The sequence below is a fragment of the Scophthalmus maximus genome, chromosome 15 (assembly GCF_022379125.1).
Source record: "Scophthalmus maximus strain ysfricsl-2021 chromosome 15, ASM2237912v1, whole genome shotgun sequence".
NCBI lineage: Eukaryota > Metazoa > Chordata > Actinopteri > Pleuronectiformes > Scophthalmidae > Scophthalmus > Scophthalmus maximus.
The window spans coordinates 5,613,005-5,640,189 of record NC_061529.1 but is presented as its reverse complement, the minus strand read 5'-3'; the positions used below and the strand labels follow the sequence as shown (position 1 = coordinate 5,640,189).

General features: G+C 42.3%; 1 protein-coding gene across 8 annotated transcripts; it reads right to left on the bottom strand.

Annotated features, from left to right (window-relative positions):
- Window positions 1–581: 581 nt before the first annotated feature.
- stxbp5b (syntaxin binding protein 5b (tomosyn)) lies at window positions 582–24,185 on the bottom strand. 8 transcript variants are annotated; one of them, XM_047337606.1, is made up of 29 exons: window positions 23,603–24,185; window positions 21,883–21,980; window positions 18,216–18,297; window positions 17,623–17,723; window positions 17,069–17,203; window positions 15,240–15,303; window positions 14,075–14,158; window positions 12,874–12,997; window positions 12,618–12,696; window positions 11,886–12,040; window positions 11,706–11,778; window positions 10,753–10,900; window positions 10,394–10,461; window positions 10,245–10,285; window positions 9,326–9,546; window positions 8,925–9,109; window positions 8,456–8,581; window positions 8,200–8,351; window positions 7,432–7,515; window positions 6,909–6,971; window positions 6,781–6,837; window positions 6,627–6,674; window positions 5,495–5,545; window positions 4,126–4,365; window positions 3,312–3,669; window positions 3,049–3,214; window positions 2,621–2,732; window positions 1,940–2,160; window positions 582–1,854 (listed from the first exon to the last, which is right to left on the bottom strand). In XM_047337606.1, the coding sequence occupies exons 1-29, from the start codon at window positions 23,756–23,758 to the stop codon at window positions 1,813–1,815; spliced, it is 3,534 nt and encodes a 1,177-aa protein (XP_047193562.1). In that variant the 5' UTR covers window positions 23,759–24,185; the 3' UTR covers window positions 582–1,812. The 8 variants fall into 8 exon arrangements, with proteins under 8 accessions (XP_047193562.1, XP_035465928.2, XP_035465929.2 ...); XM_035610035.2 differs by lacking the exon at window positions 7,432–7,515 and adding an exon at window positions 5,167–5,295; XM_035610036.2 differs by lacking the exon at window positions 7,432–7,515 and adding an exon at window positions 5,167–5,295 and having other exon boundaries at window positions 6,781–6,813.
- Window positions 24,186–27,185: the final 3,000 nt, after the last annotated feature.

Sequence of the window (27,185 nt, the reverse complement as noted above, 5' to 3'; positions counted from 1 at the left end):
ATCCACAACGTTTGGCAGCGATCTAGACTGACAAAGAGTCTGGTCTCTCTTTTTCCACAAACAAAACAACAAAAAAAAGACTAAACAGATAATGCTCCTATGTTGACACAAAATAGCAGCATATCCTCGCACCTCAATGAAAAAAGAAATCTAATTACAATAGAATTCTAGTTAATCACCAAACACTGTCAAGCAAAAAAACTAAAACACCCCCCCCCCCCTCAAAAGACCTGTTGTAATACACTGAATCTTTGTCGTATTATAAATATTGGCGCCCATACACATATTCTTGAAACATATGTATGTTCACAAACGCACAGATATGCACATAGGTAGAGGTTAGCATATATTTGTCATGAGGCAAAAGGCAGACGAGTAAGGTGACCGCGGGCACTGTGTGGAACACTGTGGTGCTCGGTCATTTCTACTGGCAGCTACAGACACAGAGACAGCTTCACCATTTCCATTGTGCTGTTAAGAGACACATGCTCCCCCCCCCCCCCCAAACACGTTGAGAAACGAGACAAAAAAAACAACTTCAGATATGACTGAAAGCAACAACAAAAAAAAAAGACCCCAAATTGAATAATCATGAATAGATAAAATCTTTTTATCACAACAAACTTAAAATTGTAACCAAAATATACATTTTATGTTAATTACATCAAGGACAATCTTCGTCCTCTCATACGTGACTTAGCAACAGCTCCGTGAAAGTATATAAAGACCTCCGGGAGTTTTCCAGTGTATTAACTCTTCATTTTTCTGATAGATCAATGTAAACTCTTCGTCTGGGGTAAACACTTTCAGCACTTTTTTTTGCTCATTTAATTGACAAAGGAAAAGAAAAAAAATTACAATTTAATGCCCAACATAAAAACTCGTTCAATTCCTACCTACCTATTCCAATAAATACTTGAATTTAAAATAAATTGTTATCCTTCTCACCTAAGACAACCTGGAAAATGCTCTTAAGAGGAACTAGTGTCCTACCAGCCCACCAGCCCTGACTCTGTGAGAGGCGATATATCCATCATCTGCATGTCCCATTTTTTTTTTTTTTCTTTTCACGGTTCTAAGGGCTTGAAAGGCCCTTTTTCTGGACAAACGTGACAAACACAGACTGAGTACAAATGGACAGAGGTCAAACTCTAAAATAATCTAGAGAAGGAAAAAGAAACCGACACGAGTCCTTCACTGATACAATCAATCCTACAGACACATACAACTTCATTGACTTGATTAGATTTGAAGTACACGGGGTCATCAGACTTTTCTCCTCTTGTTTGGCAGACACCATAAAGGGCAGAGAAAGGGAAAAGAAAAAGAAAAAAAAAAAGAACCATTGCAATCAGGCCACAACAAGTACATGTTTTGCAGAATTGTCTTTCCTCTTCCAGAACAAAACTGCAGGGTGTGTAGATATATACTGTATGTGAGATATATACGAGTGCATGGCTGAAGGATATGAAAGGTCCTCTCGCTCTCTCCGGTTCTGCGGACTGATGTCCGCTGAGCGTCAGCGCTTTCTGGTGAAATGGAAAGAGGGATTCCTAAGAGCGTCGCTTCTTCCATTTCTTTTTCCCTATTCTCAAAACGCAGGGTGGACCAGTGTCTCCTCCTCAGCGGTCGTCCGGTGACTGAGGTAATGCAGGGTGTGTATTATAATATTGTGCTGAGAATAGAAGCATGAGTCTGTTGAGCAGAACCCCGGGCCCGTGGACAACAAACGGAGACGAGAAGAAGGGGGACCTGCAGCTCCTCAGAGATACTGGTGTGCGCGATCAGAGTCCGACGCTCCACGCGCTGCCATCAGAGCTGGTACCACTTCTTATCTTTGTACTTCAGCATCATCTGGAGGCAAAAATGAAAAGTCAGAAATAAGAATGTAAACTGTAAAACTATGGATTAGGTGTTCAAAGAAACGTCGGGTGCCTACATCATGGGCGTGTTTGGAGAACGAATCTGCGCTTGACATCATGGCTGCCGTTCTCTCCTCCAGCTCGCCCAGTTTCTGCCCCCTCTCATCCAGAGCTATCCGGGCGCGGGCCAGCTCCCCCACGACCCCCGACGCTGCACCCTTCATACCCTCCATGCCGCCTGGGCCAGGGATGTGCTGTGCCAGGCTGCGGGAGGCTTTACCAGCAGCTGTTTCACCAACTAACAAAGATTTTTTTAAAAATATATATTTATATATACATATATATATATAGATATATATTGAAGAGGGACGGGCTGTCAAATTTGTACTTTGTCAAGCTTGGGATCTCAGGGATTTTCAGAATTTTTCTGACGTCGAAAGGTCATCCACAACATCCCCAAAAATAAATGAAACTTATCCATAACAGTATAATTTGTATACTTATACAAATCAGCACATTGAAGAAATTGAGAAATTCACAGTCATAATTCGCAAAAAGTATCATATCCTACTAAGAAGTACCAAAGGAAATTAAATACTATCAATTGCTCTCTTAACTACACAGAATATAAAAGTGCAGTTGGAGCATGAGTGTTGGCACTCATAGGAAGACAGAAACGTTGATGTGCAACACGAAGCGTGTGGGAATGTGAGAAGCTAAGGGGATCCCGATGCGATACCAGGCCGTTCTGTACTCACAGAGGTCCTCCCTGTCCAGAGACTGAGCTCCTCCACCAAAAAGGCCTTTGAAAAAACCTCTGTTCGGAGCCTCCGGTGTCTCCACGGGGGTAAATAACTCGCTGAGCATTTCCTGCAAAAGACAGAAACATCAAGCACATGTCTATTTCAATGTATATTCCCTGTAGACATTCAGGCTGACCTAGAAAGCTTCCTACATGATTTGTTTGTTTGACCAAAAAACACAAACCCTTCTAAATTCTGAGAGTGTAAAACTACTGACCCCACAGACTGCAGATTGATTGCAAGCACTCAAGCGCTGCACTTTCATCCAAAAGCGACATGTAATGTATTTTCTCCACATGTAGCATCAGTGGATCTGATACTGACACATGAATTCAATTTTTTTTTTTACAGTAAAACTCATTCACTGATTAAGACTATCTGACCTGCAGGTTGTCGCAGGTGTCCTGGCTGTACGTGATCCTCTGGATCTCCGTGGGAGAGGTGAGGTACAGGGCTTGGCCTTGGTTAGAGAAGCAGAACGTTCTGGCTATCCGCATGTCTGTCAGCGGCAGGTAGTTCACATCCAACAGAGGCCGCAGACTGGGTAAACTGTGAGGACACAAAGATTAGACAGTGTAAGACCACCACGCTTCTGAATGTTTAAAGCTGATGAAGCAATACGAGTAGAAGCTATCAGTGACGATACCTTAGAGTCATGATGTGCCCGTTGGCACAGAAACAGGCGATGCAGTTGGCGCCGGCCATCTGCACGACGTCAGCCCTCAGCACGAAGGAGGTCTCTGTGATGCTGTGTTTGTAGATGCGGGTCTGAGAGGGCATCGCCACCACCTTGGCCTGTTTCTCCGAACAGAGCACGGCGAACTGGGAGTCTTGACCCTCCTGAGACGAGGGAGGGGAGGCTGGCCGGCGCCTCCGGCTCTTCTCTTTCTCTTCATCGGAGGCGTTGGGGTCATACCACGGCTCATAGGAAGGGGGCAGCAGAGTCGCGGCGGAGTCCAGCAGGGCCATCGTCAAAATGCCTCCTTTGAGTCTGACTAGAGTTCCTGGAAAAAAAATGGTTATTAAGGTGTTTAAAATAGGATCAGAGACTCCCTTCCTCCCCGTCTCTGTCCTGTGATCACACTGAGGTCTTTTCACAGTTACAGTGCAATCGAATGATCCTAAATCTGGCATCAGTTTTCACTTTGAAAAAAACTTAATACGGGATTTGTCCTTTATAAAGGGGATTCAGCAAATGTGACTTTGACACTGCTGATTTGTTGCTAATACAGTGTGAAAAAAACCAAACATTTTGTAGTATTATCAAGAAGACACAGTCCATGGTGAATGTAAAATGCACCTCAAGTCTAAACCATTAGGTGTTAACTGAGTGAAAAAAGTCTCTTTTTTCAGTTTCAACTGCCAGTCAGGAGAGGTCATCAAGAGTCACTGGTAAAATTAATGCAACTCTGACTGTCACCGGTTAAATGAGTGATATCAAGTTCAGCTGCGCTTCTTACCACAGGATGAGATGCCGACCGGCTGCTGCAGCCGCTGGTCCCCGCCGGGCGGCAGGCTGATTGCCACCATCAACACAGAGCCCTGGGTGGTTCCAACCAGCACGCAGGGGCTGACCAGACTGTCCGTCTTCCTGGCGAAACTCTCACAGAAGTGAATGGAGGAGATGGCCTCTCGAGATTCCTTCTCTATGCTGGTTACGCTTGAACTACGTGAGCGGGTGAAGGAGTTGTCCTTGGCATCTGGACAGCGGGAGTGAGCACACGTGAGACAATGAGGAAGTCATTTCGTGCGAAATGAAAAAGGAGTAAGACGTTTCATTGAGGAGTCCTCCATGCAAACATGAGAATTAGAGATGTTAATGGCATAAAATCCACAAAGTCATAATACAGTTAACTGGTTAGAGCTATGTTTTGCCACCGTGTGTTTAGTGGAGCAAACATATTCATATCTTTCATGGAAATGACACAGTGCAGGGCTAAAAATAAAAAATAAAACAATCTAGTTAATCTCGTTTACACTTAAAAAGCCTTTGCACAGTTCACATCCAAGGATGCCGTGGTCATTAAATGGTTTCCAATTTGTTTGAAAAAATGCACAAGATATGCAAGAAATACTCCAGTGACTCCCAAGAAAGAACGGTTATTCAACAAGCAATAATTATTCATGCCTCTGACAGAAGTTTAAACACGAGCTTTCCCCCTCTCTAGCTACTGCGGCATCCCAACAGAAACACAAAAGATCTGTGACAGAGGGAAAGGCTAAACACACCGCCCGCCATGCGTGTCCCTCACATGGAAAAACTGTAAACAAGAAAAGCAACGATTTTTTGTTTTTTTAATGCCGAGTTCAGTCAAGCCAGTGGGTCTTCCTCAGAAAGAAGGAAAGAATCATTGTGAGAGGATTAGTGTCACATGTCAACCAATTGAAAAAACAAACAAACAAACAAACAAACAAACAAAAAAACCATCCCCAGCAGTGGCGGGGGTTAGTACCAGTTATCCCACTTCAGCATAAGCCAAGACCATGGCTGGTCCACTCACAGGAGTTGGGGGCTGACTTAGTTCTACATACGCCCGCCTTCCGGCTCATCCCGGGCGCTGCCTTGTCTCTGTGCATACAATAAGGGCTCTCTTTACATCTGAGAGAGCGCCATCGTTGGAACCCCTTCTCTGCTCACAGTGCACACACACAAGAGACAAGTGTTCGTCTCAACTCACAGCACAAGGTGACACAAGTCCCACAAGAGAGTTAAGCAGCATTCTCACAGAAGTATTTCTTCACAGCTGTGAACGTTGATACAAAGCAGAAAATTCAAAGGACAAGGTGAAGATGACCTGTAAGAAAACGTACATTATGTTGTTGGCTTACCCAGGTCTGTCTTTTGCCCACTAGACGAGCTAATTTTCCGTGACATCTTGGCTGCAACAGAAACAAATACCCCGATTTCACGAGGAGAGAATATTGGCCATAAGTTGAATCTTTTTTTTAAGAAGCAAAGTCATGATTACTTTATCATCAATTAAGTAGTTTGTGACATCATTTTGACTGTACAAATTAGCTGATTATCAATTGAAAAAAAAGGTCATTTTGAGTCTAACATAAGAGTGGTGATAAATACTGCAGGACAACTGTTGAGGACGTACATTCAGAGACAGCTCTTGCTGTGCATAACAAGACTCTGCATTGCTTTCAGAGGAATATTTTATATATATATATATATCACTATATATTTTTATATTTTTTTGGGGGGTGTTTGTTGTTACTTCTAACTTTGTCGCCTGCTACCAGGAGCCAATCTCCTGCACGAACCCCAAAAGTTGCCTGTTGCAGTCTACAACCTCCCTGAGAATACAAATGAGGCCGAGAAGCGTCAAAGTCAACCAGAGGGTCTGTAATGTCAAACAAAGCAAGAGGCAGTCGAGAAACATGGTCATTATAATTCAGTGAACAAAGTTTTGGCAAGACAGAAAAAAAAAAATCAGTGAGTAGCCAAACAGTCAACACTGAAGTGAAGCCCTGGATTCAGAAACACACACGCAGCACGTGTCTACAATCAGAGCGAGATCATTCACATCAACACTTGAGGACATTAGTATAATAAAGATTGTGGCAGGAAGCAGATTTTCTATGCTTTTGAATCAGTAAAAAAAATAAGAAGTATCAGGTATCAAATGCCAATTTGACGTTACTGTTCTCTGTCGACAGTTGTTTGACAACAGCCTGAAGAATTGTGACAAAACTCTGCATAGAAAATCTGTGGCCTGAAGATTTTCCTGTCATGCATTAGAAAAAGAGTCCTAATTCATTTCATATGAACAACTATGAAACCCCCAAAACCACGTGATTAGTAAAAAAAAAGAAAATAACTTGAATGCACTTGTCTTTCATTGGCACGAAAAGCACAGATTGACGCAGGATTAAGGCGCATTGAGGTTAGATCGCCGTCATTCAGAGGGAAAGAGTGAGTGATCAGGTAAAACACATTTGGATGATACAGTACCAAAGTCATTGGCAACCGTCTTGGAAAAGCGTCTGCTTTTGAACTTCACTGGAAACGAGGTTTAAAAGAAAGACAGATCAGGTGACTGAGGCCTTTTTTTTGTACACAAGCTTGAATCGAATGGGGGATGTGCAGCTTTTAAACAATACAGTACCCTTCTCAATGAAATTCTGTTTTCGTTCATCGTCTGAATTGCAGGGCGAGGTAGATCCTACATGATGAAAGGATGAATTATGAAAATAATAAAATGATTAGTTTATTGTAATAAATACTGAGGCTCACCTGAAGTAGGTGATTTGCAGCGGTCCTCCAAGGTGTTAGACGCATCGTTGGAATCGCAAAGGGCTGCGGGAGACACAAAAAGGTTAAACACGGCAGATGTGGCCATTGTCTCAGACTACTATTAGCAAATATTACTAAAGCTATGTCAATTCCTACAGTATGTGTGGTGGAAATGATTGAGGATCACTTGTTTGAACAGAGGCAGGAATAGCTACTAGTTTAGTACATAAGCCACACTTCAGGTCACAAATCTAGTACAAATCTGTTGACTCAAGGTGTCACTGTTTGTCTAGTAAAACAGGAGGCAGGAGTAAAAGACACGCTACCTGATTTTGTTATAGAGCCCTCAAGTCTTAAAACAGTTTCTCCCAGCTCACTGCTGGTGTTTAAAAAAAAAAAGTGAGCCTTGGGGAATTTGGGGGCACTATATCAAAATCCGGGAGAATAACTATGAGGAAAAAGGATAGGTTTAGAGGTGGAAAAATATGCAGGGAGAGGTTGATTCTGACACAACGTGACTTACTGAGGTGAGCCGAGCGTAGTTTTCTCACAGACTCAGTATACAATATAGAAAGCCTGGACATATGGGGTGTCTCGTTTGGAATGTCTTTATCGATTAGAAGGGAGAGACCAACGGTAGAAACAGTGAGACAGAAAAATGACAGGAGTGCAAAAGAAAAGACAATCTCAGAGGGCTTGCTGCTAATTGAAATGAAACAAATTCATTCTCAAATTGCATCTTTGCAGAGAACCCAAATACAAGAGTCTTGAGTCTAGCACCAGACCACTGTGACTTGCAAAGAAGGAACGCAAATGGTGAACGACAGGACGATGACAGAAAGAGCTGAGGCGAGTGCAAGCAAGTCAACGAGGCGTGTGTGCTGTTTTATCATCCCAACAAATCAAAAGATAATTTTCTATTACAGCAGAGCAGCAATGACACATCATCCACCATGACCGCATGGAACACCAACATGCTTGTTCCACTGTCTTTGCCCGCTTTGCAAATGAACAGATGGAGAATCGGTCAGTGATGCCCCCTGTGGAGGGAGAAAAGCTACTGCAGGGGGCGGCGGTCGTAGTGCGAAGTAACAGTGGCTGCCAAGAGTCAGCCCTGCTTCCCTTACCCACCTCTAACAGTCAGGCAGTGTTAAGCAACACAATGTCGCTGGTGAACAAAGCATTTATTTTCAGGGAGATCAATGTTAATTAGGGAAGTCAGACCGGGTATTCAGCAGTACATAGAGAGGAGAGGAAGAAAAAATGAGACGGCGGCATGAGCGCAGCTCACCTCCAGAGGGCTGTCGTGCTTTGCGTGGGGAATGAGGCTGCCTCTGGTAGGGGTCAGATGGGCTGTACAGATCTGATGTGCCCATGTTGAGGAGCAGAGTTTTCTGCAGGTAGTCCACCACTGCCAGGCCGTTGCTGTTTCCGAACACCACACTGAAACACACACGGGGGAAATTAGGATTCAGGTGCAAATTTTTTTTGCTCCTTACTGCAAACTATGATATCAGCAGGCTTTGTTACTGCCGGTAGATACTTACAGGCCATAGGAGGAGTTGATAGCCAGGCTGGTGATCTGCTGAGGTGGCTCCCCGCTCACCCACACCAGCTGGATCACCAGCTCCACCTGGTAGCCTGGCGACTGCTTCAGCGGGGAGCTCCGCACCCTACATCAAACACACGGCCGGATGAGACGGGGAGGGATGAGGTTTACACAAAGGAATGAATTATTACCCTTTGGGTGAGCCGCGCTGACAATATCATAATTTTTCAGCATTGTTGTTATTCCCCCTTCCACCCTTTTACTGTCAAAGCTCTTTCATCATTTTTAATATCTTTATAAAGTGAAACCTATTTCCCCCTGGTGTACTGATGGTGGAAACTTTGTGAAGGATTGAGCATATGACTGAAAGGAGACTACATCATTTGAATTTACTTTTTTTTTGTTTCAGTTTTTGGTCCGTGCACTGACCCCCCCAAAAAAGAATGAGAAAACTTCATAGTCCTTACTGAAGGCACGGTATATTGTCCCAGGGTCCATCAGAGGAGATGCTGCCCGTGGATGGCTGAGAGGGAGGTTCAGTCTCCTGAGGGCTGGAGGACGCTCCTGGGGTTGGTAGGGTGGGAGTCTGATCCCCCCCTGGATCAGGAGAGTCCACGTCGCTGAACTCACACTGCATCCGCACCTCCAGGAGCTTAACATGAGAGGATTTGTCATAAAAAAAACACTCCTTCTTCAACCTCCACCTCTCAAGATACCTGTTTGTGCATCTTTTCCAACAACAAAGGACAGTGTCTTATCTGCTGTAAAAGATTCACGATTTACATTTATATGATTAATATTTGTCTAAATACTTTAACCCTGCATGTGTCTGATGACACCCTGCCACAAACAATAACCGTTTACCTACCGGCACGACTTCAGTGGTGACTTCTTGCTTGCTGAACCTGTAGACGATAACGTGGGCTGACACGCCGGCCACACAGAGCATCCTGCTCTCGGGGCACCAGGACAAGGTCTGGATGGCGAACGGGTCCTCCTCTACTATATCTGTGCTCGGCTTCTCTTCCTTACCACGAGCCCTCTCGAACACCTTGGCAGTCTTCAGCTTGTACAGCACTTGAAGCATTACTTTGAGAGGAGTAGAGAAAAATAAAGACGTGATGATCCTCTACCTCTACCTACCAGGACAAGATCAAAATAGTGTCATGGAGGTTTTAGGTTAATTTATCCAGATGACACTGTAGTGTATGTTCACCTGCCCTGAAGTTTGTTTCAGCCTAAAACACAGCAAAACTCTCTCAATAAGCCCAATTTAAAATCACCTCAAGCTAGTATTCATACTGTATTCAAGAGGGATAACAAATATTTCAGAAGCTAATTAAAATCTTGCTGCCAAAAGTGTCAGCGTGTCATAATTCTTCACCGACGACTTATTTTCCAAATGTCTAGATGAAATGCCTAAGCAATATCATTTCTGTTAAATCTCTCTATGAGTCTGGAGTATGTCTTAAATCCACGGCTTACAGCTTCTCTTCCACAGAGTGAAGCCGTCACCTTGCAAGCTAAAAGCTTCTTTATGATATACAAAGTAAAGGAGTATCTATTGTACTCTGGCTTTTATGTTCTTGTCTTTCCAGACTTCAATGTCAACCGTTTCCTGGAGACACATGTAGTATGATAGCATGACTGATGTTCTATGTATTTCACTGTGACCTGCAATGGTTAACAAATCAAATTTTCTGGTGCACAAAACCCGCACCAACTGCTCATATGTCTGTTGACAATATACACCACCATATACTGTATACAAGACAAAAACTACTCACGTGCTGAAGCGTCCCAAAATTTGACCGACCCATCGGCATGTCTGTTTTTGGAGGGAAAACATTGAAAGGGAACATAATATAATTGTAGGAAAATGATTCTAAGTGCTGCATGAATCAAAAATGTATTCATTCATTTATTAATCACTAACCCTGTGATTATGATCTCTGGGTAACTCTGTGTGCCTTGGCCCCAGTTTCCCCCACTAACGGGCCATTCCTGTGAGAGTAAGAATACCTGAAATTATTCAAATGCAATAATAATTGCCGATTGGGTATTTATTCATTCATTTATTTCCAGTAAAATGTGTTCTTCTCCCTGCTTCGAGGCAGAGATCAGAGCTCAGTGGTGTCCAAAATTATGAAATGGAAGAAGTTTGGAAGAACCAGGATTCTTCCTAGAGTCGTCCGTCCGGCAAAACTGAGTAACCAGGCAAATGTGCAATGTCAACCAAAAGTAAATTCCAATATTCAGCGTATTTTAATGACATTACACAGGCGAGCAGTTTACCTTCTTGCTGTAACTTTGTCTCTTTTGCCGACTGCCGACGGAGTAAAGTGCAGGAATAAGTTCAGCTGGGCAGTCTGCAAAGTACTCACAGCAGGTCACCGGTGACTCGTGGATAGTCAGGGGATATGGATTCTCAAATATTGGGTACCTGTGTTGAAAAATGAAGACTATCTTATCATGTGTGCACACCTGTCAACTTGAATGAATTTTACTGCCAATCTAATGCTGAGAAGTACTCTGACTGACTGACTACATTAAACATCCCATGAAAGGGCCTTGAGGTTGTAACTTTAGAGTTTTCCACAATTTGGTTTTTTTTATCTTAATTTTAAAACATTTTTTACATTGGGAATATAATGTTAATATCAGAATTTCAGTGACATTTTCAGGAATTTGTCCCTTCAAAATGTATAAACTATTGTCACTTGGACAGCAATTGTGACATTCAAATGCTAACCTAATGACCTAATGTGTGTTACGGCTTAGTTCGGGAGCTTGACAACTTGAGTAGACTTCTGAGGAGTGCATATTTGGCCTCATAATGGCTGAGTTAGCCCTCAGCAAAAATTGGATTTAATGAGTAAAAAGTACTACACAATGAAGGCTTAGGTAGAGAACATAATACACGGAAACGGAAAGCAATTCCCTTCGAGATAATAAAGTTAAAGTTAGATGTTTTACTTTTAACGAGACCTTTAAAGAATAGGAGTAGGTCATAAAACTGAAATAAGTGACCGTGACAGCTCTTGGTTAAGCATTTACTGTAACAACAGAAAAGATAGTTCATGACTAATATCTAATGAGAAAAAATGAAATAAGGCAAAATGTTCTGACTAAAATATGGTTAAATAATTAGCAGCATATCTTGTATACCGTGTATTAATATAGTGTGATTGCTCTACAAAACCAAAATTCCTTGATTCACTCCAAAAAACAACAATGAGTATAATTACCCAATCTGTCCAAGGTCTATTAAAACTAAATCCTTTTCCAGCAGGACCACCACAGCATAAGGCTCCTGAAAGTCTGGCAAACAAAGTAGCACAAATTTGACAGGGATAATGACGTAATTGCGGAGAGCTTACACAGATTCTGAGACATGGGGAACAAAATCTGTGCAGATTGCAGCTCACCATTTGGATATGGAGTTTCACACAGCGTTAGAAAGTCTACGATGGGGTAGTCCATCTCGAGGACGGTGGTGCTCTTCCCGTGCATCACAGTCAGACAGGCTCTCCTCCCCACTGTGTCATAAGACAGACCTCCAGACAGGACCATGAATGGGTCCCTGAGGTCGGCAAACACACAAACATTTTAATTGTTTATTCGATAAATTTTCAGTTTGACGTGAAGGTGAAAAGCTCCGAGGTCTAATCAGTGGTGAATGGGTGAAGAGGGACATCAAGTTTTTACCGTTGCGCTTCTCTGTAAAATGAATTGACCCCATTTCAAGAGCACCTGCGATGGGAAGAGCCTACTTTTTAATTACATTGACAACTATATTAATCCCTGTACTCCAATAACTGAGACAAAACAATTTTGAGGGATAAATTAGAGCAGTTTCCGTGAAACTGTAAATTTTTTTGACACATTTTTCAAAGGAAAGTTTTGTCTTTTTACTTTGTGACCTCGACATGACAAGTTTGCACTCTGCAGATGATGAGAATTGTGTTAATGGTGAGCGATAGTAACACAACATGTTTTTACTTAATGATCACAGCAAAACAAAGTCTGCAAGACCATGGAAGAAAATTAGACACACCGGTTCCACCAGCATAAGGACACCGACAACAGGTTTGTGATAGAATAACAGGAAAGGCCAGTTTCAGTGAAGACACAGGATGGGTGGGGACCAACACACTTACCCGGCCCTCGTTGTTTTGTACTCCACCTTCAGGATGGGTTTGCACGGTTCTGGCTTTTTTCCATCCTTAGGCTGCTTTCCTGGTGGATGTCAAATGGCAAAAATGTGCTCAAATTTACAGTACAGTACAAAGAAGTTACACCTCTAAGAGTAGAGGACCTCCAAGCTACAATACCACACACAGGTGGCATCTATTCAAAATGCTTGTGTGTTTGTGTGTATAAAAAATACAACTGTGTGTGCACAACAGCTCTAACCATGTGGTGTGATGATCTGTCCAGGCTTGGCCGGGGCTCGTATATTCCATGTGGTCAGAGTGCCATCTGAGTGGCTGCAAACAAACTGTTTACCCTCGTGGTGCCAGGCGACTGAGTGGATCGCCTGGAAGACACACACACAGCAGCAAGCACATCATCAGAGCGTGATACAGGAACATGTATCATTGCACTGCGCACATTTCGCAGCAGTGCAATGATACAAAAGATTTGTAGCAGGACTGCGTGCAACATGTTTACAAGTTAAAGCTGCTTTTACTTTTTTTTTTTCTTCTTCTTCAAATTCCATTAAAAGACCGAAAGTTAGTTCTTCTTTCAATCCTTTCTCACGTGCCCTGATCTTGTGTGGCTCTAACACCCAAGAGCAGTCATTCCTACTTAAGAGATCAATAAAATAAAAAAAAATAAAAAAAGAAGTCACAAATATATACTTCTATCTTTTAAAAGACTAAATTGTTACTTTAAAAAGCTTGGCACTGTAGCTTTTAGCATAAGTGATTAGCTCATTTGGTGCTCCAGTGTGTATCTATGGCAACAGGGCAGTGCATATGGGATTGACTCAAAATGAACTGCAGTGCCCATGTTTATGACAGTGAAATAATATGTCACACTAAGACTCAGTGTGTGCGATGAAGCTCCATGGCAAAGGGAAATAAGCAATATGAAGCAAAATACAGGCAACCCTTATTATGTTAGTTATTGTCTTTTCATGGGATTTGTTGACGGTAAAAATAAAATAATAATCGCCTGACTTACTGTTTGTTTCAATAGGTCTAATATACCGTAATTTCATTCCTTTGACAAAAGGATTTTCATCTTCTTGAAGCAAAAAATTGAACAAACTTTTTGTTTTGGATCACCTCATGTTATCGGGAAAATAATCTTTATTTTACTTTATTTGATCCACTGGATATCCTCGTAATTCTTGTATGTTTAGCACATGAATGGCAAATACAAACATAAGCTTTTCATTCACCATGTAATGGTCAACCAACATCTTAATGAATCCACTATGGAAGCTCATTGGGGTCCAAGGTTTCAGGTTTCATGACAAAATGTTAGAGAGCCTCTGATGGACAAACCCGACAAGATCAATCATGTTGTTGAGACAACCGTGAAAAAACAATAACTAATTTATTCGCATCCTCAAAAGCACTGGGAGGAAAAGGAAATAATGTCTTACCTCATCATAATTATAGCGGTAGTCAGCTTTTTTGGACTTCAAATCCCACAACACCACTACCCCACACTCATATCCAATCAGGAGCTGCAATAACAAGAGAAGCACAGAGCACAGCTCAGTTGATTGCTGTGAAACCCCACTCTGCTCATATACCTGAGCCTGGAGTTAACACGACTGTGTCACCATTCTTTTGTGATGTTCAAGGAATGAATTCATTCATTCAATGCATGCAATGGTAACAATTTACTTAACGCTTCAGTGTGTAATATTTAGAAAAACTTATCCACAGAAATTGAACATATTGTCCATAACTATGTGTTCATATATGTATAATCACCTGCAACAAAGAACAGATGTTTTTCCGTCAAATTTGAATGAGTTAAATATAGTAATATGAGGTGGACACCACCTCCGTGTAAGCCGCTATGTTTGCAACGTCGTGTTGGATACGGTTGTTGCGCAACGGTCCAGAATACGTCGCATTCGAGTTGAATTTTCTGCACTGACGGAAACCGGAAATGGAATCAGCGGTGTGCCACCATAAAGTTTCCCCTGTCGGGTGCTCAGTTGGTTGCGGTTTGCAACTTTACCGCCAGATGCCGCCAGAAAAGTACAAGAATTTCACACTGGGGCTTTAAATGGTCCGTTAATTTCTTACAATTTATATCAGAAAAATCTATGGTACTTATGTATACTTTAATTGATTTTCCCGAGGAATTTTCCTTGAGAGAACAGCTTAATTATTAATGACTGGAAAAAGTGCAGTCCACCTGATAGAAGCGAGTTATTGTTAATCATTCGAATTTTCCAACCTGATTGGTGTTGTAAGCCTGCCTGTAATTTACACATAGAAATACTAATTCTACTTTTTTTTTGGCGACATCTCTTGTTTAGCAGATTTAACCGGTAAAAAACATTCCTGGCATATCGAAAGCCAGCGTTTCTGTCCTACGAAAAACAGCAACTCCAACTTTTCCGTCACGCTCCTCTCCGTGTGTAGTATTGTGCAAGGTCTTCTGTGATCAATTACTTCAGAAAGAATCCTCTGATTTCGACTCCAAAATCGGACGTTTTACCATTGACACATGAATTAGGTACATTTTGTTTTACATTTTGAACTGTATCTTTTCTGTACAGGCTATGAAGTGATTAACTATCAGTTTACCTTTCCTTCATCCATGGGGTTATCACTGATGTGCACGACGGGTCCTGGGTGTGACTTGGTGGACCTGAGCAGAGAGAAGAGACATAAGAGAAATGAGACAGCCTGTGCCAATTTTAGTAAAATTGCGTCAGCTACATGTTGTCTAATATCATTTCTTGTTTTTTAGAAAGGAGAGGAAAATAGGGAGGCAATTAGGGGAGACATTAAAAAAAAAGAGACGGAAAATAATTTTAAAAAGCCAAAATCTCTGGTTGAGCACAGACGAAAAATGTGCATCAGTGCACCACAGAAAGAGACATTACATATGAGAGAGACAAACAAGAGAGGCAGAGCGGGGTCACATGAGGGTCTATGAGAGATTATAGTATGTGGAGACAGCGTCACCCTGGCAACAGAGCAAAGGGGCCACGGAGGAAGCGAAGGTCCAGCCTGAAGACAGCGTCGCTGCCTCTGAATGTGGTCTGGCTCCAGAAGCTAATGATCTCATTGCTGCAGATGAGTCGATACAGTCGAAGATGTCCAAATGAAGAAATGGCAAGGACGGACTGGGACGTGAACGAAGGTCAGCATCGTCGCAACGTCATCAATATGAAGAAGTGATTTCGATATACAATAGCAATAATAAACACTACTGTAAACAGTATGTTTTTGTCCTTGATGTTTTTGTCCATTTAAACGAACTTCAAACACATGGTATTTTATTAAATGAAAAAGATGATAAACCCTATAGAAGAATGAGTATAAACCGAGTTTGGTGAGTTCAACTTCCAGTAGGAACATTAAGAGCATAGAGAGTTTTCCTCTATCTACTGCCGGAGGCCTAGGATGTGAATTCACAAGTTTACAGAGACTTGAAACTATGAAGCAGAAAAGTGTGCTGAAAAGACAAATCTATCAGAGATCAGACAACTCTACTAAGGATATTTTGTTTTAAATTTTAGACTCTAGCTAGAAGCTCTTATCTTTAACCATGTTCACAGACAGACAGACAGCCAAAAACATTTACCAACTCCACTGTCTGTTCCTGACTAGGCTTTTTTTTATCTAGGCTATTTGCATATTTTGGCATCCTGGCACATTCAACTTGCAGCTATATCAGATTTCCATGGATCAGATATCAATCTATTCTCCACTTTCACTTTTAGCAACCAGTCGTTGTTTCTAATTATTTTTATAGGTGACTGGTGGGTGCACTAGATAAATTATTTATAAGGAACATTTTCAGTTGCATTACACGCAGCAAACACCTCCAGAAGTCTCAACAGCAAATTTTGGCATGGCACAATCACCACCCCCACACCGCCCTCACACTGATCAGAGGTACAGTATTCTCAGCAGTATCTGCAAACATTGGGGCATCCAAACTTCTTTTGCATTCCTTTGAGTTTCTGCTTGAGTGTCAAGGACCCTGTTCAGACATCCGTCCTGGGTGATCCGATCACAAGTGGACAGCTCTTAGCACGGGTGTGAATGCACCCGAGATTTTTTTGAGGACACATTTGAGATCCGATTGCTCAGACTAAATTTCTTTTAGCCGTGCGAACGGGAAAGGGGCCACGTTGAAAGACCGCCCACTCAAATGACGTCCCCTGATCCGCCACGGTTTCGTAATGAACTGAAAGCATTTCTATACTTTTCCGTGTTTCCTGCCACATAATAATTTTTCTCCTTTTTTTTTCTTCTTCAAATTAATCAACTGTCGTACTTACTGCTGTCCACTTTCGATGATCTCGCATCTCTCAGGACAGATGTTAATAAAAAGGTCTGAACAGGGTCAAAAGTGAAACTTCACCAAGAAGATGGAGAGGGGGTGTGAAACACAGACTCACAGTTCGATGGCTTTGTTCCACATGATGACATAGCCTGAGAGGGTGAAGGACTCCACGTTGACAATGTGGATGTTTCCTCTTTCTGTGCCGATGTAAAGCCATTTGCTCTGGAAGGGCAGGTGGCAGTATGTGATTCTGCAAGAGGAGACGAGGAACCATCACACCCAGGCTTTTCATTATCCCGTGACTCATTCCTATCAAAGAGTCGCCCTCGTCTCTAATCACGCTGGTCCAACTGGTAGGAGTAGCGAGTGACTAAGATTAAATTACAAAAAAGGCCTTTGCTCTGTCACACTAATGAAGCCAGACTATATATAGACCAGTGGGGGGAGAATACAGCACATTTACAGTGTCAAAGGACAAATGTTTATCTGTCCACACATCGTATATATTAAATTTGCATTGACTGAATTTGCAGATCACATGAGGCCAAAGAACAACCATCTCTGAAACATTATCACCTTATAAGTTATGGTGAATGACACAGAACCGTATGAAAATTCCTTTTTAATCAGTTCAATATTCAGAATAATTGGAGCCACAAGTCACCGTACCTCTCCCTGTTGAACTTGAGAGAATGCAAAATCGCTGGGATTTTTTGCCTCAGGTTCCACAGGTGGATGCTGTCGTCAGTTAAGGCACTCACCAGCGCCCCCTGTAGGGAAGAAGAAGTCGGACACAGGCTTTTTACGAGCACGTTACATTTTTTGATTTTCTATTTTTCTTTGCTCATTCTCTGTTGTTTTATTTTTCATTTCATCAACCTGTCAGGAGCTTTTTCTTCCCTTTAAAGCACTTTCTATAATTAATAAGAATACTGGTATGAAAATGAAATATAGAATTATGGTCATTGTATTCTCATGGCTTAGTATTTCTAGTTTGTAGAGTGTAATAAGCATGTGATTATGAAGCTATCACAGAGGCATTTGGGTCACAAAACCAGCATCATGGTTTAATTAGCATGTTCGCCAGAAGCACAATTCACACAACTTGTAGTGATACTTGGCCTATAAACATTGAATAGGCACGAGTATCTGTGGTGGCTGCAAGAGACTGACAGGCAGTGGATGGGTGATGACGAGGAGGAGGAGGAGGAGGAGGAGGAGAGAAAACCAAACAAGTAAAGGGACAGGTAATGACAACAAACCTCGTTGATCAGGAACTGGAGCTGAATGACCGCAGCTCCGCTCTCATGCTGACAGTAGCACTCCACGCCGGCACGGCCAAAGCTAAAAGACGCCTCGGTCAAAGAAAACTGGACATTTACCGGTGACGTTCATTAAGAAAATGGGGGGAAACACTTTCAAACATACCGTAGATCGTCTGATACAGTAAAAAAAACCATGTGTGTTTGACTAAGTGCTTATTGATCACTTTCTGAGGTTTTTCCCCACTGTAGATGTTTTCAGATCATAAAATATGCAAAGAAGTTCCCAAGGGCTTCATTTTTAAAACTAAATGAAAAAGTTGGCATTTTCACTTTACCTTCCTAAAATGGAACTGGCAGGAACATGAAACGAATTGAACGAGCGAGTTATAAATAAAATCAGTGGGCCCCGTCTGCCCGATTTATTAACATGCGTCAGCACGGTATGACGGTAGCATGATTCATTTAACTCTCACCTCTCTCAATCACACCGTTACGTTCAGGTCAGAGGATCCCCGCCTACTAAATCTTTCCACCCAACAACAGCCTGTGGGCCGGCCATTCAGCCACCAGTAGACGTCGGCGTCTCAATTTGAAACAAAGTTATTGCATGACAGGAGACTGTGGCCACGGTGGCACACCGCCACATGGCCAACAGGACTGAATGTATCCCACGAAAAAAACCAGCACAGGAATGAGGAAGCTTGATGAGGAAATGGTTCTCTGTTTCAAATGATCGCTTTTTAACAGAGAGACTAGCAAACCAGCCCAAAAGAAGAAGGAAGCATCACAAGATCTAATCACAGAGGCAGTGGCCACAGAGACACCGCTGCTCATGCTCCTCTTCATTTTCTCCATGCTGAAGAAAGCGCTCCAAAGACTGACAGCTGTGCTCACTATCTGACGAGCAGCTGACACAGCGCAATGTGTCTCAACAGGATCAACCGAGCTGTGATCAAACAATCCCTCAGCGCCTTGAACAAACTAGGGTGGGGTTGAAGGAGCCCGTTTCAGGACGCGCTCAACAACAGTGGGGCATCACTTCTGCGGAGCGACGGGGGCAAACACAGACCGTGAGCCGGCACCAGACGAAGCCCGTCGGCAACCGAACTCACATTCACCCATGACCTCCCTGTCCAGCTTTAGCTCCTCCTGGTCCCGCAGGTACTGCACAAAATTTGTCAGAATTATTGACGGATACAATGTCTCCACAGGTCCACAATGGAGGAGGAGGAGGTCTGTTGTTTGACAGCCTCTGGCAGTGCAATAAATACGAACACAGTCATTATGTTATGTGATTGGTTCAGGTTGATTGTCGGTAAGGATAACAGAAAAAGTATAGGACGAACTTGTGTGAGCAATGTTATCAAAGATAGGTCTCTGACATGGTAACAGGAGATTACATTTTGGGAGGGATTCAGATCTAGATCTTTTATTTTCTTTCGGTTTTTTTTAAGGATTCTTCACAATTGCTACAGGGGATAGCTCAGCTTTGGCATAGGTCTGCGCTCTCCCGGCGCTCTTGCAGTAAATGAAAAGGTTTCTTGAGTGAACTGGTTCCGTTGCAATGTAGGTTAATGGGGCTGCTGAGACAAGCCACTTTCTAGTTGAGCAGGAAATAACTAGTCTCTCCCCAAAGCAAGATTCTCAAGCTTACTGTGGTGGTGACGAGCAAATTGAGTTTCAACTTCCTCTCTCTCTTCAGCCACAGGTTAAAAAAAAACAGCACATGCTGTAGTCCGCCAGCTAGAAATTACTTGGTAGGAAATTAATTTGCCAAGGTTTCGGAAAGTTGTTTACAAGCTAAAATGCCAAATGTACATTTTCAAATGCAAACTTCAGGTCTCTGAACAAAAAACAAGCAATTTGAATACATAAACTCATGGAAACTGCTTAAAAAAAACCAAACTATTTTCTAATATTATATGGATCAAACTAGCATAATATGTTATATAATAATACATGATGGATACTGGAAAATATCCATGCATACAGTCCACGTGACAGATGCAACATAACTTTCTCCACTTTGTTTGTAAGAGTTTAAGACGTCACAGTGCTTGAACATCAACACTTCCTCAGTCGGTAAACCAGTGTGGCTCGCCGCAACATTTCAACATTAGCAGGGTTTCAGCTGATAATCATCAAGGCAGGAAGTCATCTTAATCATGCAAGCTTGCAAATGAAAGACCGAAAGATTTCTCAGCAGCCTTTCTAACTGTGTTGGTGTAAAAAAGAAAAAGAAAAGAAAAGAAGAGGAAGTATCAACACAATCTACTGACTTGTAGCATGACCAGTCAGCTGCTGAAGTAATCCACTAACTTGTGAAATATTTTCAGTTTTGCACAAACTTGGAAATTCCAATAAAAGAATTAAAGGGGAAAAATAATAAAGTTTACGATTTTTACTGTTAGTGGACTCTACAAAGTTTTTCTTTGTGACGGCCAAAACTTAAAAGGCAAGTCTCATCCGCTGGAAGGAGCAGGGCACTGTCTACAGTAACACACTGATTAAAACACTGTAGTAGAGACACATCTTGTAAAAGCAGACATTTATTGCTTGTAGACACCTCATTGAGCTTATGTCTACTGAGCTGTGGCAGCGTTTCCAAACTCCAGGGGCAATGAGGTGGATCGATACAGCCTGTCTTTTGATAAATGGACCAATTGCCTGAATGACAGTAATCCCATCAGCTCTACCTTGCACATTAGGACAACATGGAAGCAGTGTGTGTGTGTGTGTGTGTGTGTGTGTGTTCTCTGGGAGTTGCCCAGCAAACACACTGCTCTCTTAATCTGGAGAATGGATAAAGACGAGGAAAGAGCTACTTCTAATGAAAATCTAAATAAAGCAGAGGGGCCTCCCGAGCAGGATATCAGTACAAAGGGAAACCCTGAGTTTATACACAAACAGACCAAACCCCCGACCGGACGAGTTGTCAACAGCACAACCTGGATATGTCCAAACTATCGCGAGCAGCATTCAATAGTGTTACTGTGACATGGAAGCCGGTGCATTTGCTGCAAAAAAAATTTTTTATCCTTGAATACAAACGCACACAAAACCAACGCCAAACTGTCCAATGGGCCGCAGAGCATGGTAGCAGCTTGTGTGTGTGCGTCCAGTGATGTTTACAGCACATATGAAGCGGCATCCTGGCAGAGACTGGGCAGCAGAGTTGATGAGGTTGGCTCCTCGGCATATGGCAGAGGAGCTGTTCATGCTACTGCAGAGATACCACTAATGAGCCTGGGTGCTCCAGGAGAAGGAGGCTGCTGGCTGCACAGAAACACGTCCTAGGCTAGTCTCCACTACCTCTGAGCCCTCCACTTTCCCTCTGCACGGTATGGATTTTCTTTTTGTTGTGCTGGATGACAGTAGGCACAGACAAGTCACTTAATCCATGCATTTCCCAGACCTTGTGTAATGTTGAAGGGCGGCTTGGTCATATGACGTGTGGGAAAGGACAACTAGAGGTTAGACATGGGTATTGCGTGCGTTGTGATGTTTCTCTGCGCGGGAGTGTGTGTGTGTGTGTATGTGAGTGTGTACGAGGGGGAGGTGGATGTAAGAAAAAAAGAAAAGACAAAATATCACTGGACTCATCCAAGCTTTACTTTCCTTGTGTGGTTCTCTTTTCTCATGAAAAAAAAAGAAAAAAGGATACAGCCTCAAAGCTCCAGTCTGAGTCCCAACGGCCAAGATTTTCTGCACGGGGTCAAAAGCCATCGAGGATGGTTGATATGGGAAACCATGACGCACAGTCTGCGGGAAAGAGCAGAATTTATATTAGACCTCCAGTCAGCGAATCAGTCATCCGCTACACAGTCAAGCGGACATTAGTGGGGGGGAAAGAAAACATTCTCATAATCTCTTTAAAACGTAATCCATCAATGTGGAAAATGAGTCTGATTAACCAAACAAATTAGATAAAGCATAAACATTAGTGCGAATGGGGACTGGAATATTTTCTGATATCCGCCCGACATGTGCAGGCTCAGTCCTGTGAAGCATCAGAATTTCATTATTCCCCCCCCTCCCCCCCATCCCAAGGCTTACATTTGCAGCCACGCAGGGTGCACTTTATTGCCAGGATCTTGCTGCAACGCTGGCCACTAAAATATTATCTTCATTTGAACATCTATAACTCAATTGTTTCGGGTTGGAAACCTTGCCCGGCCGTCCACGAGCTCTGTACAGCTTGCAGCAGGATTATGTAACAGGTTATGCCGTGGCCCTGTAACCTGTGGGACCTGACCTGTTCTAATCCCAGCTGGGGCAGGACCTGGTGGACTGGCTCTCCAAGATGTTCAACACAATATACAGCTGTATACTACAAGTATATGCAAAGTACCAGTAGGGTAATTGAGTAAATGTACTAAGTGACTTTCCTCCCCTGATTCTGACTGAGATCAACAATGCATTCAACATTAAAGGTGACATATTTTGCTCATATTCAGGTTTGTACTTTTAATTTTGGTTACCACTTGAATAGGTTTACATGGTCTAATGTTCATAAAAGGCGTCAGTGTCCTCATACTGCCAATTCCTGCAGCTCCTCTTTTCACCCTGTGTCTAAAAAAAAACTTGATTTCATTTAGCCCCTCCTCGTGATTAACCCCCAGTCTGTTGTGATTGGTCAACCGATTTTTAAAAAGGCTGTAGGAAATGTCACGCCATGAAAAATGGAGATTCTCACATTGCAAGGCAGGGGGGTTACCCCAAAAGAGTCCAACTGTGACATCACATTAGGAGATAAATCGGAACCAGTTGTTCAGAGCCAGGCTGCAGGCTTTAGCCAGTTACGCACAAAAAACTACAGGGTGGTCTTTTATTTTTCTTCCACAATTTGTGGGATGGCAGGCACCACAGATACCAAACAAAAGTTGAAAACGTGATTTTTGTATAATATGTCACCTTTAAAAATCTGAAGCTCTCAGTTTTTACAGCAACAACGAACTTGGCATGAGAGTGTTGCGTTCAGGCACACTTGGAAAACAGCAAAGCCGATTAGGGTTACGGTGATGGTGAAAAGAGAAAGAAAGAAAGAAAGAAAGAAAGAAAAAGAAAACAGTGACTTGAGGCGACTACTCAGTGCAACGCAAACAGCCGAGTACGGTGCTGTGACAGCCGGGATACAACCACGGGACGCAGCCAGTGCGTCAATATAAAGCCTTGTGAATGTAATAAGTACTTCAATATTTACACTACTATTCCTGGTATCGTCTCGAGTCATCAATGTACGGCCCCACTGAGCGGTGCTAGGGAGGGGGGGGGGGGCGGGGGCGCCAGCGTTTCGGTCACGCCGGGTGTCATCTGACTGTCGAGCGACAGCAGCCCCCGGTAATGTCAGCTGCTTACACCGGAGGGGGAAAGAAAAAACCCACCTTGCAGAGCTGAAAATGCTCCGACTGGAGAGTCTCCTGGACGGCGTCGTTCTCCCTGGCAGCGGCGGCGGCGGCGGAGGAGGACGAAGAAGAAGAAGAAGAAGAAGACGCCGCTGTCAAGCCGTCCAGCACCTTCCTGATGTTAAACTTCTTCATTGTTCCTCCGCTACGGACGCGTCCGGCTGACAGAAGCGCAGAGCCGAGCCAGCCACCATAAATCGGATAGAGGAGGGGAGGGAGGGGAGGGGAGCTGCTAGCTAGTTAGCCGGAATAACGCACAGTTAAAATAGCTTCCTGAACACATCTCACATGTTACGGTGGGTGTTGCCAGCTCACTCCCCCAAAAGCCCCCGGGTCACGAACATGGATTCAGCGAGGTCCCTTTCCCCCACACGAGTGTTAATCCGCCATTGACGTGGCCAGCGTTGGCGTCGTTTATTTCGACCGGGATCGGTCGTTCTCGTGAGCTGTTTCTCTCTGCCCACCCCCCGACCACAGCGGCCAGGGCTCCGCTCGGTGCTCAGAGTCAGCGGGTAGCAAAGCGGCTACGGAAACGCAGTTGAACTGCAGCGGGGGATTGAGTCTGCGCTGCGCGGTCACCCGGATGTAGTGCCCCGGTGTTACGGTTACTGACCCGTCAAATTAGATGATTTCTGCTAGCAATTTTTTTCCCTTTATTTCATTATTTCGATCCCAATTGTTGTTGTTGTTTTTAGTATATATTTGTTTTTATTTATTTATTTATTGTTTTTATTTTATTTTTATTTTTATTTTTTAATATATTTTTTCATCTTTTTCCATTTTTTATATTTATTTATTTGTTGTTGTTGTTGTTGTTGTTGTTGTTGTTGTTATTTAAGATAAGATATTCCTTCATTCGTCCCACAATAGAGACATTTGAAAATTGTATTATTATATTTTGGTTGTGTATTTAAGTGGTTTACTTTAACATTAGACCAGTGGCGCCATTCAGGGAGTAAATTGCTGCTTTTATTTTAAATTATGGTTGAAATACATTTTACATGAAGTACTATCCATTTAAATCAATAAAGTATATTTTTTTTATAATAGTATAGTTAGGTCTTAATGTCACAGGTTTGAAGGAGCAGGACCCAAATGAAGGTAAGAAGGAACAAAATAGTTTTAATAACTAAGGTAACAAAAAACAGACTTAAATAAACCAAATCCAACTCTCCATACCCCAAATCTCAAACTCCAAAATATACTACAACGGCATAATATGATTCCTGATATTCAGTTATGGCTTTTGGTTTTTGGAGATTATTAATGTTATTTCTTTTTTAAATCATCCAGGACACCATGATACTTTATCTGCAGTTAAAACATTCCACACACGTGCAAATACAACAAGAGCCAAACTTGTTAGCTTGATAATCTATTAGTCAGTTGAAAATTTACTGGTAACAAGTTTGATGATTGATTGATTTTAAGCAACAACAAAAAAACAAATTTATTGGTACCAGTTCATGAAATTAAATTTGGCATTCTTTGAAAGTTAAAGAACCGAGATGAAACTAAACTTTAAAACAAGAGAATGACACATCACAGTTGATACTTTAGTTTATCACGTTTTTAGCAAATATGTCATTATTCAAGTTGTGGTTTGAGGTCAAGTCCACAGTTGCTGGGCAGAGGAACATTTTCAGTTGGTTTTGGGGCCCCCTGCTGGCTGAGGGCTCCTGAACTGGCCAGTACCTCAGTCTGGGAAGAGGAAGAAAATCTATCAAAACCTAAAAATCTATAAAACAACAAAACCAAAAACATATCCTATTGATGTTGTACAGAGCCATTTCAAATGCCCGTGTCAATACTGTCATGCGTGGTCCTCTTCATTTAAGATCCATCCCGGAAAAATGTGAAAGGAGGGTTTTCCTTTTGCAAAAGTTCCCAATTGTAGATCCAATCTTTTGTGTTTGAATGGAAAATAGGCCATAGTTCTCCCTCCATCTTGTTCCCCCGAGGAGGAAAAACAAGGTTACTTTACCTCCACAGAGAATTACAAAACTAGAATAAAAACCAGATAACCTGGTTAAATGATAACCTTTGTGATTGTGTCATTTAGACAATCCATATTTTCACTGGCTGACATTTCTTCACTGATTTGGGAATTGTCCTGGAATTAACTAGCGCTCCTTAAATAATACATCTGAAACAGGGATGTGGAAGAGAGGAGGCTATGTGCCCAATCCCAACAGTGATTTATAATGAAATAAAGCACATGTCATTCAGATTGATACGTATATTTACTCAGTGACAGTTCTGTGCCATGTTGTACTCTCCTTAAACTTTAATGTGTTCTCTGATTAATTCTGTAAAATGTTTTTGAATGACTCACCTCAAGTATTTCTCTTTAAAAACCCATCGCAACACACTGGGGGCTTTAGAATCCTGACCGAAGTATTTCCAAGAGCCTGACAACTGCCCTAATAATGTATACAATATTTCAGAGGAAAAGATTGTGCTTTTTATTGCACTACATTTATCCGACACTAACATTGACATCTAGGAGACAGTATATAAAACAGGGGACTCCACCCTCTATAATCTACAATATGATAATGCTGTTTACATGTTAAGGCATATTAATGAACCATGAATATCAAACATATCATATATCACAATCTGAATGGAGCCATTCTGTATAAGGAGTACTTTTATACTTTGTGAGAATTTCAACAAAGACACTTCTGTACTGCCTACAGAAATACAGTTCTGAATACAGTTTTTTGATTTCTATATTTCTACATAGTTACATAGAGTTACTTCTTCTACTGGAATAAATGATTTGTATGCATCGTTGCCCCATGACAGACTCCTTTTTATTTGCCGATAAATGAAGCTGAGGATTAAACAAGTGTCATGATGCATGCTCGGGGACAACATATACAAAAAAAACAAAAGAATTCCTGTTACAAATTCCCTCTGCTTGAACGCCAAGACTTTTTTCAAGCACGTCAACTGTCTTTGCACGTGCGCATTGTGGACACAAGATGGCGGAGTCCACCAACATTCTATCACCCTGCGAGCTGAGCATGTTGCTGTTTCTGGAGGACTCTCCTCAGAGCCAGAACTCAGCACCATGGACAGCAGCAAATGGATTCCTGCCCCTGATTCGCTTTCTTGATGAAGCAGCGAATGAGTTTGGGATCGATTTCCAATTCTGACATTTCTTGCACACACCGTCAGACACAGGTCGGTTTAATTTACAGAATGTCGGTGCAGCGGAATACCAGTCGGGTGCTTATGCTTCCAATCTACAGACAGCGAAATAGTTAATGAACACAGGCCATTGTGAAATAGGTCACTGGAGACGCTGCAAGAGACTGTACAGGGATACGTACAGTGCTTCACTCTTTGTAAAAACCTGTTCACATGTTAGACTGAAATTTTCATGCGAAATCATGAATATATGAACCATGCTGCCAGAGAAAATGCACACCGGAGGGCGGATTAAATAGGGCAAGATCAATAATGCACATGTGATGGGATCTGTGGCGGAGAGTGTGACTCCCATTCGGAGTGTCATCTTTGTAAACAACAAGTTAAGAGGTCCATCTTTTGT